Source organism: Carlito syrichta, unplaced genomic scaffold (assembly GCF_000164805.1).
Source record: "Carlito syrichta isolate Samal-C Ts95f unplaced genomic scaffold, Tarsius_syrichta-2.0.1 Scaffold301780, whole genome shotgun sequence".
Classification (NCBI taxonomy): Eukaryota; Metazoa; Chordata; class Mammalia; order Primates; family Tarsiidae; genus Carlito; species Carlito syrichta.
In genome coordinates this window covers 41,934-62,597 of record NW_007245876.1, presented here as the reverse complement: position 1 = coordinate 62,597, position 20,664 = coordinate 41,934, and the positions used below count along the sequence as shown (strand labels likewise).

Here is a 20,664-nt window from a genome sequence, read left to right as displayed (position 1 = left end):
CAAACAAACAAAATAAAACAGGAGACTGCTTTGACTTGAGTAACAAAAGCCTCCTTTAAAGAGATCAAGAGGAGGGAAGGCCTTCTGCTTCTTGGATGATGTAGACTTTTCCCTATTCCTCTCACTAAAATTCTATTCCTGAACATTATATTTAAAACAAACATAAGAAGACTCTGAAAGGTAAAGAAAGGAAGGCAGGTTAGCTAGGAACCTCTGGACCCAAAGAAAACATAGAGATAGGTTCTCTGGATACTATGGACTAAATTATGTCCCCTGAAAATTCATATGTTGAAGTCCTAACCTCTAATGTGTTTGGATATAGGGCCTTATGCAGCCATAAAGAAGGACAAAATTATGGACATGGCAGCAACCTGGAAGGATTTAGAGTCTATAGTACTCAGTGATCTATCACAGAAACAAAGAACTGAGTACTACATGTTCTCACTCATAAGCAGGCCCTAAACATTTACCATAATACTATAAGAAAGGGATTAGCAGTAGCTAGAAACTTCCAGGGTAGTGGGGGGCACATAACATTAATAAGCATACCTGATCTCAAGCCAGGTGAAGTGGAGACCAAAGGGAGGCACAAGCATTACCTATACAATGACCACGTATCTACCTAATCCTGAATTGTACCCCACATCTTTAAAATAAAAAAAAAACAGTTAAAGTTACAAGGAGTCATAAGAGTCAGGTCCCAAATCCAATAGGATTAGGAAAGAAGAGACAGAGACACCAAGATTGTGTGCACAGAGAAAAGGCCACCTACAAGCCACAGAAAGAGGCCTTAGGAGAAGTCAACCCTGCTGACAGCTTGATCTCAGACTTCTAGCCTCCAGAACTGTGAGAAATAAATTTCTGGTTTTTAAGATACCTAGTCTGTTAGTCTGCTAGCCTGTCTTATTTTGTTATAGCAGCTCTACCCCAAATGAATACACTGTGTATTCTTTTTTTTTTTTTAACCTAAAATGTCCCAGCTTTGGAGCTGAAGAAGCCAGCTACATAAAAACACAAATGGGTGTAAACATAAACAAATAAAATCAACAAAAGCCTGCTCTCTTTAGCCAAAGGATCAGACAAGCAAAACATAAAACTTTTTAGATAACAATTGTACTTCAGCTAAATGCCACAAAAAATATGTTAGTTCCCTCCTACCCATACCCTCCCCACTAGCAAATGCTGAGTGGATAGTGTAGACATCTACCATCACCAGTCTGAATGAGGCTTCTCAACTTCTGAATGTATCAGAGAAAGCATAGTCTCAGAAGGACTTCTATCTCGATTGGGCCCTCCTACCCTTCCTCACACAGTTATTAGAGACCATATAGGAGGCTTGAACTCCCATCCCTACCCAGCAGTAAAAGGAAGTATTCTCCCCAGTGTGTCAATAGAAGCCAAGTCTGCTATAAACTCCCAACTTCCCCTGCTGGAGCAGCATCAGAAAAAGCAAGCTAAAACAGAAGATTTAAATAAACTCCAGAGTCTCATAACATAATACATCTAAGATTCAATAGAAAATCACTCATCATACCAAGAACAAGGAAAATCTCAACTTGAATGACAAAAGACAATCAATAGATGAAGCATTGAGATGACAAATATTATAATCATGTGATAAATATTTTTAAAGCAGTAATTAAAAATAGACTTCAACAAGTAATTTGGAAGACATTTAAAAAACAAAAAAGAAAGTCTCTGCAAAGAAATAGGAATTCTCAACAAAGATAAATGATATAAGAAGAACCAAATAAAAACTTTAGAACTAAAAAATATAATAACCAATATAAGGAGATCAGTAGATGGACTCAACAGCATAATTTAGAAGGCAGTGAAAAGAAGCAGTAAACCTAAAGATAGAACAACAGCAATTAGTCATACTGAACAGAGAGAAAACAGATTGGGAAAAATAAAATAAACAGAGCCTAAGGGACCTGAGAGACAAAAGATCTAACATTTATGTCATCAAATTCCCAGAAGGAGAGGAGAAAGAGGGCAGAGCAGAAATGGCTATAAGGTCCCCACATTTGGCAAAAGACATAAACCTAAAGATTCAAGAAGCTGAATTAACCCCCAACTGGATAAATTCAAAGAAATTTGTATGAAGACATATTATGCTCCAAATTCTAAAAACTAAAGACAAAAAAAATCTTGAAAGCACCAAGGGAGAAAGAACACTTTATAGGTGAATAGCAATTAGAATGACTTCAGATTTCTTATTAGAAACCATGAAGGCTAGAAGGAAATGGAACACATTTTTCATGTTCTGAAAAAAAAGAATGCCAATCCAGAATTCTATATCAAGGAAAAATATTATTCAGAAATGAAGGGGAAATCAAAACATTCTCATTTGATGAAAAGCCAAGAAAATTTATCCCTTATAGACATATCTTAAAAGATAGCTAAATGAAGTTTCTTAAAAAGAAAGAAAATGATAAAAAGAGAAATACTGGAACATCAAGAAGGGAGAAAGAATAACAAAATGAATAAATATCTGAGTAAATACATTCATCTACATTCTTCTTAATTATGTTTCAGTGTTGAAGCAAAAATTATAACACTGTTTTATGTGGCTCTAAATTGATATAGAAAAAAAATTTAAGGCAAGTATAAATAGTAGAGAATAAAAGGATGTAAAGGATGCTAAGATTTCTTAACTTCACTAGAACTGACACAATTTCAGCACCAACAGACTGTGATAGGTTATGCATACATAAAGTCATACCTATAGAAACTACTAGAAAAAGCTATACAAACAGATAATACTAAACAACAGCAACAAAAAACAGATAAATTAAAATGGAATTCTAAAAAATATTAATGTAACCCACAGGAAGCCAAACACACACACACACACACACACACACACACACACACACACACACACAAATTGAAAAACAGAAAAAATAAAATAAAATGGCAGAGTTAGGTCCTGACATATCAAAAATTGTATTAGCTGTAAATGATCTAAATATACAATTAAAAGATTGGCAGAATATATTATAAAATATTACTCAGCTATATGTTGTCTACAAGAAATTCACATAAAATATGACAATATAAGTTGTCTATAAGTAAAAGGAAAGAGATATATTATGTAAACATTAATCAAAAGAAAGCAGAAATGGCTACATTAATGTCAGATAAAGTAATCTTTAGAAAATTTGTTCTAAAGATTACTTTATCTGACATTAATGTAGCAATTAGTCATAGAGACATAGAGGGGCATTAAGTAAAAATAAAGGGTACATCTGTCAAGAAGACATAGCAATCCTAAGTGTATGTGTATCAAACATACAAAATATATACATATATACCAAACATACAAAATATGTAAAGCAAAAACTGACAAATCCACAATTGTACTTGGAGACTTCAACACCCCTCTCTAAACAATTGATAGAACAACTAGACAAATTCATCATGGTCAAAAAGAATTCAAGAATATCATTAATTGACAGAACATAACTGACATTTTTTTAAAAAGAAACAACCTTCACCCAATGACAGGAGAATGTACATTCTTATCATTCATGCATAGAACATATGCCAAAAAGGACTATATCCAGAGCCATAAAACAACCTTCAACAAATTGAAAAGAATTAATGTCATATAAAATGTGTTCTTTGACCATAGTGGAATCAAAGTGGAAATCAATAACAGAAAAAACAAAGCAAAACAAAAAGTTCCAAATATGTGGACACTAACTAAACACACTTCTAAACAATCCATGGGTCAAAGAGAGAATTTTAAGGGAAATCTTAAAAATACACTGAAATGAATGAAATTTAAAATGCACCATATCTGGCATCCCTAATTCCAGATACTCTGGAGGTTGAGGTAGAAGAATTGCTTGAGCCGAGGAGGCTGCAATGAGCTGTGATTGTACCACAGTACTCCAGTCTGGAGCAAGACTTCATTAAACTTTAAAAACATAAAAGTAAAAATAAAAGTAAAAAATAAAATAAAATAAAATGCACCATATCAAAATTTGTGGGATACAACAAAAGTATTAATGAGAGGGGAATGTATAGCACTAAATTCTGACTTTAAATAGGGGGAGAGGTCTCAAATCAATAATGTCAGTTCTAACCTCAAGAACCTGGAAAAGGAAGAGCAGAAGAAACCCAAAGCAAGCAGGAGGAAGGAAATAATAAAGTGCAGAAATAAATGAACTTGAAAACAAACAAAAAAGAAAATCAATGAAAAGAAAGCTTTTTTTTTTTTTTTAAAAAAAGATCAATCAAATTTCTAACAAGACAAAGAAAATAGAGGGACAAGACACCATCACTGATATTAGGAATAAAACAAGAGATATCACACATCAAAAATATAATAAAAGAATACTATGAACAATTCTACACACATAATTATGATAGCCTAGATGAAATAGATCACTTCCTTGAAAAGTATAAGTTACCACAATGCACTAAATATGAGATGGCTAATTTGAATAGCCCTATAACTTTTAAAAAATTGAGTGTGTAAGATTTAGCTCAGGTTGTAATCCCAGCGCTTTGGGAGGCCGAGGTGAGTGGATAGCCTGAGCCTGAGGGTTCGAGACCCACCCGGGCAACTTGGTGAGACCTCATCTCTACAATAAATCAAAAATTAGCCAGACTTGGTAGCGCGTGCCTGTAGTTCCAGCTACTTGGAAGGCTGAGGTGGAAGGATCGCCGAAGCCCAGCAGGTCGAGGCTGCGGTGGCCGGGAACGTGCCATTGCACTCCAGTCTGGGGGACAGAGTGAGACTCCAACTCAAACAAACAAATAAAACACACACAAAAAAAACAAAAAAAGAAATCTCCAGGTCCAAATGATTTCACAGAAGAATTCTACCAGACATTGAGAAAGAATTAACACCACATTTACACAATCTCTTCTGGAAAATTGAAGAAGAGGGAATACTTCCCATTTTATTTTATGAACCCAATATTACCTTGATAGCAAAACAAGACAAATACAATACCAAAAAAGGAAAAGCAAAAACAAAAAGCCAAAGCAGACCAATGTTCTTCATGAATATAAATACATTGGTAAATAGAACTAAGCAATATAGGAAAATAATTATACACCATGACCAAGTGGGGCTTATTCCAAGGGTGCAAGTCTGATTCACTATTTAAAAATCAGTCAATGTAATCCACATTAACAGACTAAAGAAGAAAAATCACATGATTATATTAATTGATATAGTAACATAATTTGTCAAAATTCAACATTCATTCATGATAAAATCTCTTAGAAAACTAGGAATAGAGGGAACTTTCTCAAATTGATAAAAAGCAGCTACAAAAAGCTTATAGTTGACATATTTAAAGATTGAAGGACTGAATGCTTTCCCCTTAAAATCAGGAATAAGACAAGGATACTCCTTCTACCACTCCTATCCAACATAGTACTGGAAGTTCTGAATAGTGCAATAAGAAAAGAAAAGGCATTACAAGGGATACAGATCAGAATGAAAGAAATGAAACCACCTCTATTTTCATATGACATGATTATGTAGCAAATACTAAGGAATTTGTAGAAACAAAAACAAACCCCTAGAACTTATAAGTAAATTCTGCAAGGTTACAAGATACAAGATTAGCAAATTAAAGTCAATTATATTTCTGTACACCAGTGACAAACATGAAGACAGAAAAATTTAAAATGCAATAACACAATTATTCAAAACAAATGAAATGTTTCAGTGTAAGTCTAACAAAAAATATATAGGACTTGCACGCTGAAACTATAAGACTCTAATGAACGAACTCAAAGGAGATCTAAGTAAACGGAAAGGTAGACTGTGCTCATGCTTTGAAAGATTCAATAAAGAGAATATGTCACTTCTCTCCAAATTGATATACAGGTTTAACACCGTATCCATCAAAATCCCAGCAGAATTTTTTTGTAGGTATAGCTAGATTATTTTAAAATCCATGAAAGAAACTAGATTAGCTACAATAATTTTTTTAAAAGAATAAACTTGGCAGAATCAGTATATTCAATTTCCAGACCTACTGTAATGTTACATAACCAAGAATGGGTAATAATGGCAGAAGGATAAACACAGAGATCAATGAAATAGAATAGAGAACTCAAAAATGGAGACACACAAATATGCCCAACTGATTTTGACAAAGGTGTAAAGGATATTCAGTGAATAAAAGATAGCCACTTCAACAGTTGTTGCTGTAGCAATTGGGCATCCATAGAAGAAAAAGAAAAAACAAAAACAAAAGAAAAACCTTGGCTAGGTGTGGTGGCTCATGCCTGTAATCCTAGCACTTTGGGAGATGGAAGCAGGAGGATTGCTTGAGACCAACCTGGGCAACACAGCAAGACCTTGTCTCTATAGATAGATGATAGATAGATAGATAGATAGATAGATAGATAGATAGATAGATAGATAGATAGATAGATAGATAGATAGAACAAATTAGCTGGGTGTGGTGGTGTGCACCTATGGTCCCAGCTATTTAGAATGCTGAGGCAGGAGGAATGCTTGAACCCAGGAGTTCAAGGGTACAATGAGCTATGACTGTGCCACTGCACTACACCCTGGGCAACACAGAAAGAAGATCTATTCGCTACCAAAAAAAAAAGAAAGAAAGAAAAAAGAAAAGAAATCCTTGACATAAATCTCATACCTTATGCAAAAGTTAACTCAAAATGGATTTCTAACTTAAATGTACAATGTAATAATATGAAACTTATAGAAAAATATAGGAGAAAAGTTTTTGCACCTAGGGCTGTGCAAAGAATTCTTAGACTTGACACCAAAAGCATGATCTGTAAAAATAAATAAATAAGAATTGAGAAACTGACCTTCACAAAATTAAAAGCTTTTATTCAGTGGAATACTCTGTTAGGAAGATGGAAAGGCAAGCTAAAGACTCAGAGCTTGCAAACCACATATCCAATAAAGAACTAATATCTAGACTATATATAAACGAACCCCAAATTCTGAATCAACAACCCAAACAACCCTATTTGAAAATGAGCAAAAGACATGAAATCATACTTCACCAAAGAGAGTATATATTTATATATTAATAGCAAATTTCACGTGAAAAGATATTCAACCTCATTGATCACTAGGGAAATATAAATTAAAACCACAATAAGATATTACACATCTATCAAAATGGCTAAAATAAAAAATAGTGGCAACATCACTATGCTGGTGAGGTTGCATAAAAACTGGATCATGCATATATTGCTGATGGGAATGTAAAATGGTACAATCACTCTGGAATACATTTTAGCAGTTTCATAAAAAACTAAACATGTAATTATTATGTGACCTAGCAATTTCATTCTTGGGCATTATTCCAGAAATGAAAACTCGTGTTCACACAAAAACTTATGCACAAATGTTCTTAGTACTTTATTTGTAATAGCTTAAAAATGGAAACAACTCCAATGTCCTTTGGTAGGTACATAAAGAAAATGTGATGCATAACACCATGGGATACTACTAAGTAACAAAAAAATGAATGAACTATTGACACATGTTACAACTTGGATGAATCTCCAGAGAATTATGCAGAGTGAAAAAAGCCAATCTCAGCAATCATAATACTGTATGATTTCATTTGTATAACATTTTCGAAACAACAAAATTATAGAAATGTAGAAGAGATTTGTGGTTGCTAGGAGTTAAGCAGGGGGTGAGGTGGGAGGGAAGTGGGTGTTGTGATGAAAGGGCAATGTGAGGGATCCTTGTGGTGACGGAAATGCTCTGTATCTTGACCATATCAATGTCAATATCCTGTGATATTGTACTGTAGTTTTGAGAACTGCTACCATTGGGGAAACACAGGTATATGTGAGAGCTCTGTATTATTTCTTACAACTGCACGACAATCTACAGTTGTCCCCAAATAAGTTTAATTTAGTTAAAAAAAAAAAAAGCACCTAACAACCAAAAAGTGCTCTTTCCTCTGGGTTCTAACCACGCTTACCACAAAGGTGGGGAATACAAAGAGCTGTCATGCTTCCAGAACTGGGGGAAAGGGGGGGAGGTGGGGAAGGGCAGGAAATATTTAAAAAACATCTCCTGGATGCCCTGAATCCCAAGTATTATTATTCTGCATATAAAATGGAAAATGAGGGCTAGAGAAATGGTGACCTGGGAGAAATTAAAGAAGAGAGGAGACCAATGTGTATGCACACAGAATTTGCACAATTCACACACTCTGTGTGTCTCCACACATGCACAAAGAACATTTGTGGAGAGAGTCCACGGGCAGCAAAATGTATCATAGAGTTAATAAGGGTTAGGGTACCACGCAAGGAGCAAAGGCCATCCAGCCTGAGGGTCAGTGAGGCCCTACTCTGACCACATGGATAACACCCATTTGACAGGTGTCTATTTTCAAGCTCACCAGACTTTTCCAGAGAGTCTTGGGCAAAGAATCCCCAGGGTGTTCCCCAAATCTAATAAGAGCTACCATTTAGCAAATACCCTCTGTGTACCAGGCACCAGGCCATCTGCTTGACAGCCCATCCCCTTGGTCACATCCACAGGGTGGGCTGCTATCTCCATGCCAGGCTGCAAGAAACAGCAGTGGGGGCAGGTCAAGCCCAGGCCTCTTGCCCTGGACCACTCGCCTCTCCCTGTCTGGATGCTCTTATTCCTAAAGGCCTTCATACTTCTGCTGTGGGAGGGAGCCATTTGTCCTAGCCCCTCCCCAGAGCAGGAACATTGCATTCGGCCTTGAGAGCTCAGGAGGTATTTCTGGGCCAATTAAATCAGAGAGGCTGTTAGTGCTAACGTGTAATTGGTTTTAAAATCATCAGACTTGCCTAGCTCTGGATGACAATATTTAAATAGCAAAATGCCCCCATCCCGAATGGTCCTTGTAAACCATGACTGTGGCCTTCTGCAGCTGCAGCCACCTTCTGTCAGTTCCCTCCTTGAAAGCAGTGGCTCAGCTCTAATTGGCTGTGGGGGATAAACATTTACGGGACTGTGTAAATGGAGAGCATCTGCCTCTGATGACTGGTAGCAGGATCTCCACGGCAGCACCCACGAAAGGCAGTGGGCTGGGGGGTCTCCAAGCTGGCCATCCTTTTCCTATAAATTGACAAACTCTGTAGTCTCCCAGACTCAGGGCAGAATGTCTAATTAAATTTCCAGACCAGGATAACAGTACCGGCTCCTCCTGGGTTCAAGAAGGCTATAGCTTCAAGCCTCGGTGGGGAGGGAGATCCTAAAAGGTTGTGCAGACCCCTTCTAAGGTTTCAGTCTTGTCTTCAGAATCCCACCTCTCCCCACCTGGTGCTGTAGGTCTCAGGCTGGGGAGGCAATTGCTCCTGGGTGTTAGCCCTGGCTTAACCGACCACTTCTAAGGGTGGAAAACTGCTCAATTCATGGGAGACACAAGTCACAGCCTCCTCATCTGTTCAGCGGGGATAATGAAAGCTTATGACAACAAGGGACAGAAAGTGACCAGGACAGGACCAAGCCCAAAGGAGAACCTGGATGCATGAAAGCTGCTAATATCTGAGTAAGTGGGCCTCAGCCTGGGCTGCACATGAAAACACCAGGAGCTTTAAAAATAGATTCCTTGGCCTCACTCCTGTCCCACTGGAAAATCACTGGGGCCCAGGAATCTGTTTTGTTTTATCTTTTTTTAAGGAATGCTCTAGACAATACTGATGTCACTAGTCTGAAGCCAGGGTTGAGTCACACTGACCTTGGCCCACCTGGCTTTAGCCTCAAGTTCCCCTTTGTACAGAAAGCCCTCTTGGGATATGGCAGGCAGAAGAATGCAGCCTCCCCAGTCTCTCTGGACACTGTCTAACACACTACTTTGCTTTTTGTCTATGTACCCTGTTGCCTTGGCCCCCAGGAGGACCCTGGCGGTGGCCTGTGGATGACTGGGCTGCCTTCAGTGATGGCGATCCACACACTACTGCATCATGTCTGAGTGAGCTCTGTGTGAGAAGCCCCGTGCAAGGGCCTTTGGGGTGTGGCAGGCAATCCAGTTCCCCTCCACATGGGCTGTGCCACCCAGGCAGTCCTTAGACCTCCAAGAGCTCCACCTCTTCAGTGTAAGATAGGCTAGGCGACCTGGAAGCTTACCGATGGGAGCTGTCCTGGTTAGGGGTGAGGTGGAGGATCAGAGACAATGTCTCAAAGGAAATCCACTGATGAAATAAAGGGTCTGTGTGGACAAACCTTTGCCCTGCTCAACTGACCTCTTGAGAACTCAGGGACACGTTGTGTCTGAGCTTGGGTTCCTTGGTCCAGACCTCCACCAGGATAAGAGGTGCTTGGCTTGGCCAAGGCCTCCTGCTGGCCTGGACCTGCCTTGGCCCAATGCATATAGGCACTGTCTCTTTATCCAAGTCCCAAGAAGGGTGGTAGGGACCTCGGGGCTTTAACTGTGAGGATTAGGAGCTATGATGCCCTGAAATAGCTCAACCCATTCCACAGTGTTAATTAAGATACTGCTGTGGTCCAGAAAAAAACCTCAGCCCAAAACCCCAGTTAGGCAGCTGTGCCTTTGCCAGGGCCCAGAAAGAGCAGTTTCCCAGAAGGTAAGGATTTGGGAGCATCATGGCAATGATGACCACCATCTCTGGGGGGCTCATTGACTCTTCCATTCCCCATGCTCCACATGTTTCCTAAGTGCACTCAGTCCTCACTTCTCTCCTTCCCTCTTTTCTGAGCCCTTTGTGGTGCCTGTCTCAAGATGGGGCAGTTTCCCTGCATGGCTAACCTCTTCTGTAGGTGTTCCATCCACCTTTGCCTCAACTGGAGCATGACATTCCCTTGAGGGATCAACTCTTCTGTGGTTCTCTCACAGGACACTGTTGTTTTCCTTCACATTCATGTAGTCCAGGGCCAGGTCAGGTAGATGACTTCCTTCTCCCTATTCTCACTTCTAAGCAATTCATCCTCCCTCATCCCTTTTCCCTTTGGAGCTGGAGCTGTTAGACTTTTATCTTCCATCGCTATCATTACCCTGTTGCTGTACTGCACCAACCTCCTCATTGCTTCCTGTCACAAAGACTTGGGCTCCCAGTCCACCTGCCTCCTCTCCATCCCTACCGGAATAATCATCCTCAGTAGTATGGACATCCATGTGGACACCCCAGCCCACATTATCTTCTCTCAACTCCTCAACTTCTCACCTTTGACAGTGTAACTTTCACACCCACTCCCAAGATCACATCTTGGAACATCTTGTTATAAGGAGCCCACCACCTCTCAAATGAAGTTTCAAGCACCCCACACTCTGACTGGATTCTTGGCTTTCTAATTGACATACTGTTACCCACTGAACATGTCTCACCTCACTGAGACTCCCAAAACTCATCGGCCCTGCTATATTCTCACCACCCATCATCCACTCGGCCTCTCACTCTCCTCCTGTTATGGGCTGAACTGTTTTCTCTCAAAATTCATGTGTTGAAGTACTAACTCCCAGCATCTCAGAATGTAACTGTATTTGAAGATGGGGCCTTTAAAGAGATAACTAAGTTAAATGAGGCTTAATCTCATATGCATGGTCTCCTTATAAGAAGAAGAGATTAAGACACAGACACGCACAGAGGGAAGACCACGTGACGACACAGGCAGAATATAGCATCTGTGAGCAAAGGAGAGAGGCCTCAAAAGGAACCAATTCTGCTGGCACCTTCATCTAAGACGTCCAGCCTCCAGAATGTGGGACAATACATGTCTATTGTTTAAGTCAGCTGGTCTCTGGTACTTTGTTATGGCAGCCTGAGCAGACTAACACACCTCTTTACTTGGCTCAGGATCCAACATTATAACCATTCCTTGCTCTCTTACCCCCATCCCCCAGTTTTACTTACTAACTCTGGTAAGACGAACATTGTGGCAGGGGAGTTGCATAACAATGTTAATTAGCTTCTCCTAAAATTTATGACTCAAAATCCTCATATATGAGCTCCACAGAGTCCATAAATCTTAAGTTTCCTAAATTTTCTTTCCCACTTTCCAAGAGGCTATTTCATACATTCTCTTTTGTCTTCAGAATCCTGCATCCCACCTCTCTCAACTCATGGCTGATCTGAGGCCAGGTGCTACCAATTGAGAGCCACCTCATATTCCTGCCCCTACAACCACAGTCCAGCAGGCCTTGGGCCCAAGCTTTCTGTTTTCCCCTGTACCAACCAAAGGTCTCTTGCTCTCTGGGCTCCACCTGCCTTTTCATGAATTCTACTCCTCTATGTCTCTCCTTTCTCATCAATTTCTTTTACTGGATTCCTTTTCATGCACTTATCTATGTACAACCACCCACTTGTCTCTCCTCCTAAAATCATTTCCCTTGACCCTCATCTTCTTCTAACAACTCCCTCATTTTTCTGCACTTTTTAATACCAAAATGTCTGAAAAGAGTCAACCATACTCACTGGTTCTACTCATTATCTACTTCATCAACAATTTCTTTCAGCATATACTATTTGTTCTTGCTGCTACCTTAGTTTGACCCTTGGTCAGCTCACAGATGACTTCAGAATTGCTAGGCCCTGTCTCTTCTCTGTCTTGTTCTTCCTCAAGGTCTCAGCAGCATTCTATGTGGCTGGCCACTCCCTTCTTCCCTCTTGAATCTTTGTGACTCATCTCTGGTTTTCCTTTACTTTGTGGGCTGCTCTCCTCAATCCCCTTTGCATCTTTCTCTACCTGATCTCTGGGTCCCCATTCTTCTGTCTTCTAGATGATCTCATCCAGGTCCATGACTTTAAACATAATTTAAGTGCTGAAGCCTCTCAAATTTATAGCTCTGTATTGGCCTCTTCCTTAAGCTCCAAACAAACAGATCAAATTTTCTATCTCCATCCAGATGACTCAATCCATGTTGGACCTAACATGCTCAGAGAGAATTCCTCCTCTCCCCAACCCTGTTTCCCTTTCAGTAAAGGTGCTATCATCTTCTCAGTAGCTCAGATTAAAAAATCTGCTTCTCTTTCCTTCTGGTTGCTTCTGTTTTGAACCATATCTAGACCCCACCCCTCTACCCATTTTCACCCTCATTTCTGGCCCAACCTGATGTAATCTTTCACTTGGAAACCAAAATCATTTCCTAAATGGTTTCCCTGTTTCCCTTCTGTGGGCAGGAGCTTCTCCAGAGGGAAGGTCTCTGTGAAGGATCAGTTTCCAGCTGTGCAGATGACACAGTTGGAGCTAACTGGATTAATCAGATTGCTCAAGGGGAGGTGTATGTGTCCCCTCTTTTCTGTCACACTTCCCTCAGAAACAGCACTTCCATTCAGAAAGCCAGATCAAGTGCCATTAACAAATTAATTATGATTAGTGGCAGTCTAAGCACTTAAACCTCAAGGCAATCCTAGTCAGTCCTGAAGGGAGTCATCTTGGGCCTGGACTGCTAATAAAGTGGAAACCACACTAGAAACGGAGGCGATTATTTTGATGCCTGTCTCTGTCTCTGGAGGGGAGATGGGTGGGATTTGATTACACCATGGTCTCCTGAGGGAATTAACTCACTTTCGAATCATAAGTTATTAATTCTCCAATGAAGCAGTTAGGTCTGTGAGGACAGTTGGCTCTCATATCTCCCTGTGGCCCCCTTAGCCCCCTATTTAGGACCAAGCATTCAGCTGATGCCCAATAATTGGATGAAAGAACAACTAATTGGTAAATAGGAAATAAGTCTGGGGCCTGGTATCATTAATCACCCTTTATTCTCTTATTTGACAAATATAATCGGGCCCCTATTATGTTTGGTGTAGCAGATTCAGAATTTAAAGCAAACAGAAAAGACCTCCGTCCTCCTGCACCTTACAGACTTGGGGAAGAAGGCAGATGATCAGCATTCATCAAACATGTAAAACTGCCCTCAGAGAGTGAGCAACACACTCACGAGAAGAAAACGGGCCAAAATGACAGATGTGCTGATGTGCAGAACAGATGCTAAGGAGGGCTTGAAGCCGGGACATCTGAGCTGAGTTCTGCATGACACAAAGATCCATTCGACTCTGGGGGAGGAAACTTCTAGAAAGAGGGGCTAGAAAATGCAAGTGCTTGTCAGACAACCAGGTTACAGTATGTCCAGCATGGCCATCTTTATTGGCCAGCTGCCCTCCTTGTGGTCCCCAGAGCAATGCAGGTGTGTCACTGCTGAGTGGCCAGCTTTCCCCACGGCTGGTCCACCTGTCTGGAGGCCATCCCTATCTCTCTCCAGTCCCTCTCACTCATGGCACAGGGCATTGCTTCACTCCTACCTCTTCCAACAGAGTCTTTCAAAATCCCACTTAGAAGGCCCCCTTCCCTCTCTGAAGTCTTGGAGTACTTGGTAAACAGAACATACCCTTGTATTTGAATCTCCTCTCCCATGCCCTCTCTTCCCTGTTCCTATCACTGGGCCACTCAGGGACAGAAGCTTTGTACCCCCCTCTCTCACAACTGCCAGGTGTAGCCCAGGACCCTCCAGTTATATACATGCAAGTAGTCTGAATAGATTGCCTGGCTCCATGAAAGTCCAAGGCACGGTTGGAGACTCATAGTAGTCTCACTTTTCATCCCAGGATCTCTAATGAGGACAAGGAAGGAAGGTATTTCATCTAGTTCCTGGAACTCGAGCTGGATTTGGGTTTTTAAAATAGTTTCCCGAAGAATGATTACAAGTTTTCAACAATATTACTGACTTTCTTATGGAACTCATTGGAAACGTTCATAAGAACAGCAGGTAGCCAGAAGGATAAGGGACAGCTTGAAGATTAAAAGTCTCAGGATGGAGAAATCAGGTGAAGGAGGTGGCCAACCATTTTCCCAGAGTAGACTACACCCAAACCCCCATCTAATGACCCCCCCAACCACAAAGATCCCTAAATGAGCACCATCCCAGCTCATCAGTAAACACAACTGCCCACTTATAGCCATCCTTCTTCCAGCTCAATATTACCCTCCCCAATATTACCAGACATCCCACAATTCCAGCATGGGGTAGTCTCCCATAAAGCCAGAATATTGCTGGACAAAACACAAGGGCACCAAAGGTACCTTCAGCTGTGAGATGCCTCAGCTGACAGTAGGACTTACTGGGGGTCTTGAGAGGAAGGGAGACCTGAACTCCCGCGCTATGGCTAATGTAGATGAGGCCGTGGCATCCAACCCTGGAGGAGGGAAGGTCAATGGGCATGAGGATGAGATGGGTGTGGAGACGCGCTGGGCACTGCTGCTAACCTTTCACGAGGACCGTCCTGGCCTCGGCCCACTCGCTCCTCCCGTCTGACGTCAGCAGGCCAATTGGAGGCAAGCGCTCATCCTCGTTGGAAGCCATTTTGACTATCTTTCTCAACTGAGTGAACAGATCCCCCTCACTGAGACGGCGGAAATTAATGACAACATCCAAGACAAAGAACTGTGGGGAAACAGGTCAAACACGTCACTCATAGGGGCGACCAGCACTCCAGGTCTTCCACTCAGCCTTCTCAGGTGAGCTCAGGACAGGAATGCCCAGGCCCATAGTTCCCAAGATGTTTGGTGGTTCTGAACAGTCTCAATGTGGGAACCAACCCAAGACTGTTGAATGTGCTGGAGTCCACACCGCCCCAATCAAAGAATGCAAGAGTAATCATAGCCCTCAAAACCCCCATACTTTTGTGGTTTTAAAATCAATATGTTTGCAGGGAATTGAGTAAAAACTGGTACAGCCACTGTTGGAGGGCAGTGTCTATCAAAACCCAAAATGTGCATATCCTATGACTAAGCAATTGCACTTAGAAATGCACATCTTAGCCTAAGGCTTAGAGAAACAAACACGTGCACCAGAAAACATGAGGAATGTGCCACAGGGAAACAGCTAAGTAAAATGTAGTGTACCCATCCAGGCCATGTCTACCCAACTGTTAAAAAGAAGTGAACTTACTCTAGATAGAGCTACAGGGATGGATCCCAAACACACTGGTGAGTGGTTTAAAAAGCAAGCCAGCAAGTTAGATGCAGAACAAGATTAAAATAGAAAACCAACACACAGAATGTTCTATGCATACTTGGCATCTACACATGTGTACCTACATGTGCTTTGCATGCGAGCCCTGTGATACTGTCATTGTGCAGCTTTGAAGGCCAGAACCTCAGGCTTTGTGAAGCCTCTCCTCTTAGACCCAGGTTGAAATGCTCTTTTCAGGTGATTGACATGAAGCTCTCATCCCTCCCCCATCTCCTGCCCTCAGTAATGTCTGGGAGGTCTGTAGGGGCTTGGAGATGCTGGGCCTGTCTTTATGAAGATGGAGGAAGGTCCTTGGTCTGTGGTTGGCCAGCCAAGGTGTTGGGTGGGAATGGATACCTCCTAGTTGGCCTTCAAACCTAGGAACAGGAGTCACAGCCACTCTCAGATGGCAGACTTCTACCAAGCTCCCAACTTACTAAGAATGTGAGGTGAATGCAAGAAGAAAACTTCACAGAACAGGAAGTCCCTGCGATGATTGCTAGGCTTGAGTTTTAGCCAAAAAAAAAAAAAACACTTTTTATCAGATGAGGTGAAGACTCAGTATATGAAATGTACAAGAAGGAGTTAGGAGCCCTCAAGCTCAGCCTGTCCACAGGCCCCCATGATGTTTGTATTGGCTCTACAGAAGCCAGTCTGAAGACCTGAGCGGTAGGGAATAGAAGATGGCCTTGGGACACTGACCAGATCTAAGAGTTCTTCCCACTCTTGGACAGACCATTTAACTTATGTGAGTCACATATCTTCATCTGTTATACAAAGAGTCTAAGGTCCCTTGGCAGGGTTGTCTTGAAGGTTAAATAGTGAATGCATGTCAGTGCCAAGCACATGGTCTGGCATATGGGAGGTCCCATAGTTGGTCTGTAACTCTGTCCTTCTGTGTGTGTTCTCCAGAAAGATGGCCTAGGTGACTGCATAGCATGTGCAAGAGGAGGGGCTGAGGCCATGCTGGGTCTCAAACATGACCCTCAGTCCATTAGGGCTGAAATGAGGGCCCAGAGAAAGTATTCTCAAACTGATGATTCTTAAAAGCCAACTGGTGGAGACAAATGGGACTGACTGGGAACAGGAGACCCCACATTATGCCCACTATGCCCCAGCTCACCATGTGACTCAGGGAAGTGGGCTGAGCACCCTCAGAGAAGCAAAAATGGGCACACAGGGTCATTGTGTGCCCATGGCCCTCCCTGAGCCCAAGACTAGGGATAGCTTACCTGGTTGCAGCAGGCCACAATGATGTGCTCAGGCTCGGGCATGATGCTGCTCTTCTGGGCCACCAGTGTGTCCTGCTTGAGGCCAGGGAGCCGGTAGGAGGAGAAGAGCCCGTAATACTGCTTCATACAAAGGGGTTGCCCTGACAGCTGGCCCTTGGCACAGTCGGTGGGGATGGTGTGGCTGGAGGGGGAATAGGGACAGAGACAGGCACAGGCAGCCATGAGGGGATGCGATGGGGGAGACAGAGAATCAGAGTTTGTTCTATTATATCTTGATCAGGCAAAATGGGGCCCAAAACCCAGAACTGTATCACCATAGCAATCACAGAGCTCAATTCTCCACTTTTTAAAGTAGTGGAGTATCCATTTCTGCAGCCTATGGAGACCCTTGGGGTTTTCTTAAACCTCCATTAGTCCACCCTCACTTGTCTCACTCACTGCATGGACAAACCTAGCCAGTTGGCCTCCCACACCTTTGCTTGTGTTGATCTTTGCTTGGCACGCTTTTGCCCCAACACCAGCACTCAGCTGTTTTATTTAGAAAACCACATCAACAAGGGTACCTGAATAATGAACACTTGTATACCTAACCCTGAATTGTACCCCACATCTTTAAAATAAAAAATAAAACAAAACAACAACAATAATAACAACAACAACAAAGAAAATTTCTCCTCTTTCAAGAACTTACTTTTTATCAACTCTTAGAAGTCTCCTCTGTAGTCAAGGCAGAAAGTTCTCTCTCCCCTGTGGTCTCAGCATGCTTTGTATCTATCCTTCCCTTTTCTCCTCTCTTTCTTCTATTTACCTATCCATTCATTCACTCATCATGCATCCATCAATCCGCCATGCATCCATCCACCTATCCATTATGCTTCTATCTACCATGCATCCATCTGTTCATCCACCCACCATGCATTTATCCATTTATCCATCTATTCACCCATTATGTGTCCATCCATCTAGCCAACCATCTACTCATAATGCATTCATCTACCATTCATTCACAAGCATTTCTCCATTCATCTATCCATCCATGTATGTATAATCCCTCCATTTATCCACCTATCCATCATGCATTCTTTCATTCATCTTCCCCACCCTTTTAGCCAACAAATATCTGCTGAGCACCTCCTCTGTGCCAGACACCATTCTGGGACCTGGGGATGCATCAGCATATATGACATGTGTTTTCCAGCTCTACTAGGGTGTAGATCCTGGGATGTACATGTGGGGCATGGATACAAGCAGCAAATTGGTGAACATGAGACTTTCAAATAGTGAGACATAGTGAATGACAGGGGCAGGGGGAGATGGCCAGGACAGTATCACTGAGGCCAGGTTGATTGAGCTGAGTCCTCTTGCATGGAGGAGGGTGGGTGGAGTGTCACACTGAACTGTTGTGACTGACCTGTGACTGGGTGAGTGCCTGAATCCAGAAGTGTCTGTAGCAATGTGACAGGGATTTTATGTCTGTTTTATGTGGTTTTGTATTTTGTGCCATTGTACTATTTTCTAGTAACTCATTTTGCATTTTCTGAAAAATTTACAAAATTAAAAAAAGAAAATTTGTCCTTCCCCAGAGATAGTTTGAGAAGCACTGGTGGAAGACAGAAAGGAAGCCAGTGGGGTTGAAGCTGAGTGAAGAGAAAGCTGGAGAGGTGAGCAGGCCAGGTCCTGTGGGGCTGCTGTAGCAGTGGTGAGGAGCTGTCATTTTATTCTTGGTGCAGTGAAAGCCTTTGGAAGTCTTTAGCATGTGGGGCGTGCTTTGTTTTACGTCTTGATTTTTTGATGATCCTGGTTATATGGGGAGAATGGATCAAAGGGGGTCACAAGAAGATGAAGAAAGGCTTCAGCTGAGAAGTGGTGTGGGCCTTGGAGGGAGCAAGGAGGGAGAAGGGAGGCATGAGTACATGTTCTGTGGGGGAGAGTAGCCACACCTGAATGCTGTAGATTAGATGAGGGTGCCAGGGAGAAAGTGGAACCACAGGTGGCTTCTAGGTTCCTGGACTCACCAACTGGGAGTGTGCTGGTGCACTTACTGAGATGGTAAGAGAAGATGAGAGGCAAGTGGGGGGATGGGGAGGGAGAGGCAAAGTTCTCTGGACTTGTTTGCAATGATTGGGAAACACCCCAGTTGGGATGTCTGGGAATTGAATGATGATCAAGTTTGGGGCTCATTTTGTCTGTTTATGTGTCTGTCTTGCCCTGAGAATATTTTGAAAGCAGGCAGGATAAGGTCTTATTTCTGTTCATCTTCCCAGCATCAACACATTTCAAAGTGAATAGATGAATGAATGAATGAATTAAAGTTTCAAAATAGACACTCAGGCAAATGACATTTACTGTCCAGCCTTATGACATTTACTGTCGTTGGAAGTAAGAACCTTTACGTGGAAATGCATGGTATGTGTGTTCATGTGAGTGTGTACACATGTGAGAGTCTGAGATTGAGACTGTCAGCCATGGATGCTCTAGGCCCAGCGTGTCCCCAGGCCCAGTGGGATGACGCTCTTAGAAAGCAAAGACTGGACTGTGAGCTGGAGGGATGAGTTCTGAGAGGGATCTGAGCACTGCCCATGAGGAAGGAAGACTGAGTTGGATCAAGTTGAACAGAGTGTGAAGTCGGTTCCTTGTGCCCTTCTTACTCTGCCACCTCTCAGCTGTTTGGCCATGGGCAAGTTACTTAACTTCTATGAGCCTCAGCTCCCTCATCTGTGCGAGGAACACTTCTTTGGGCCCCACTCTCATTCCAGCATCTTTTAGTCTCTGCCTTGGGGGAGCTGGTCCTCCAGACCCTCTTGCTCTCCCTTCTGCTCCCAGGCAAACTGGGGCTTGCCCAGGAGAGGGACTTTCTCCTAAAGTCAGAGAGCCCACTGTGCCTGAGCAGCTCTATCCATCTGTCAGAACACCTTGGTGTTCACTAAACTTGGGTGATTGAGGAAACAGAGGCTCAACAGAGGGAGACCACTCCTAAGTGATAAAGTGGAACTCACTATCACCTTACTCTAACTACTTTTTCTTTTTCACCTTCCAATGTGTTCTCTAGTTTCAAACTAACTCACACTGCATGTGCACACAGGAGGTATGGAGGGAGGAGCTGTTTTAAAAGGAAGAGTGGTGTTTACCCTAGGAAAAGAAGAAATTAACAATCTAGTCAGGTAGGCTAAAGGTTGTCCTGATACTAGGGTAGTGGGTAGGGCAAAACCGGGGCGGGGGAGGGATACCTGCTCTGTGACAGGAGCCAGGAATACAGAACTGGAAAAGACAAGGTCCCTGCCCTGTGAAGCTCCCAGTCTAGTGCAAGAGAGAGACAGATGCATAGGCAAACTGCTGATATAGGACACATGCCCTCCCAGGTTGGGCCCCATCCTACCTGTCCAGCAGTGCCTTGTAGCTGAGTACACCAGAGATGAGGCTGGCTGCAAACCTGTTGGGAGAGGTGAGGCCTGAGCCCATCCTTCCAGGGCCTGGTTCCCTCTCTTCTGTTTCTTTTATTCCTTCCTTCC

The 20,664-nt window shown here is 42.4% G+C and overlaps 1 protein-coding gene across 2 annotated transcripts in view; it reads right to left on the bottom strand.

Moving 5' to 3' along the window:
• The window catches only part of CHAT (choline O-acetyltransferase), a 51,003-nt gene that overhangs the window by 21,926 nt on the left and 8,413 nt on the right, over nucleotides 1–20,664 (bottom strand). For both annotated transcript variants that reach the window (XM_008055212.1, XM_008055211.1), the window contains 3 exons: nucleotides 20,532–20,585; nucleotides 17,156–17,336; nucleotides 15,176–15,353 (listed from right to left, as the gene is read on the bottom strand). In XM_008055212.1, coding sequence (XP_008053403.1) covers nucleotides 15,176–15,353; nucleotides 17,156–17,336; nucleotides 20,532–20,585 — 413 coding nt within the window. The remainder of the gene's footprint in view (nucleotides 1–15,175; nucleotides 15,354–17,155; nucleotides 17,337–20,531; nucleotides 20,586–20,664) is intronic.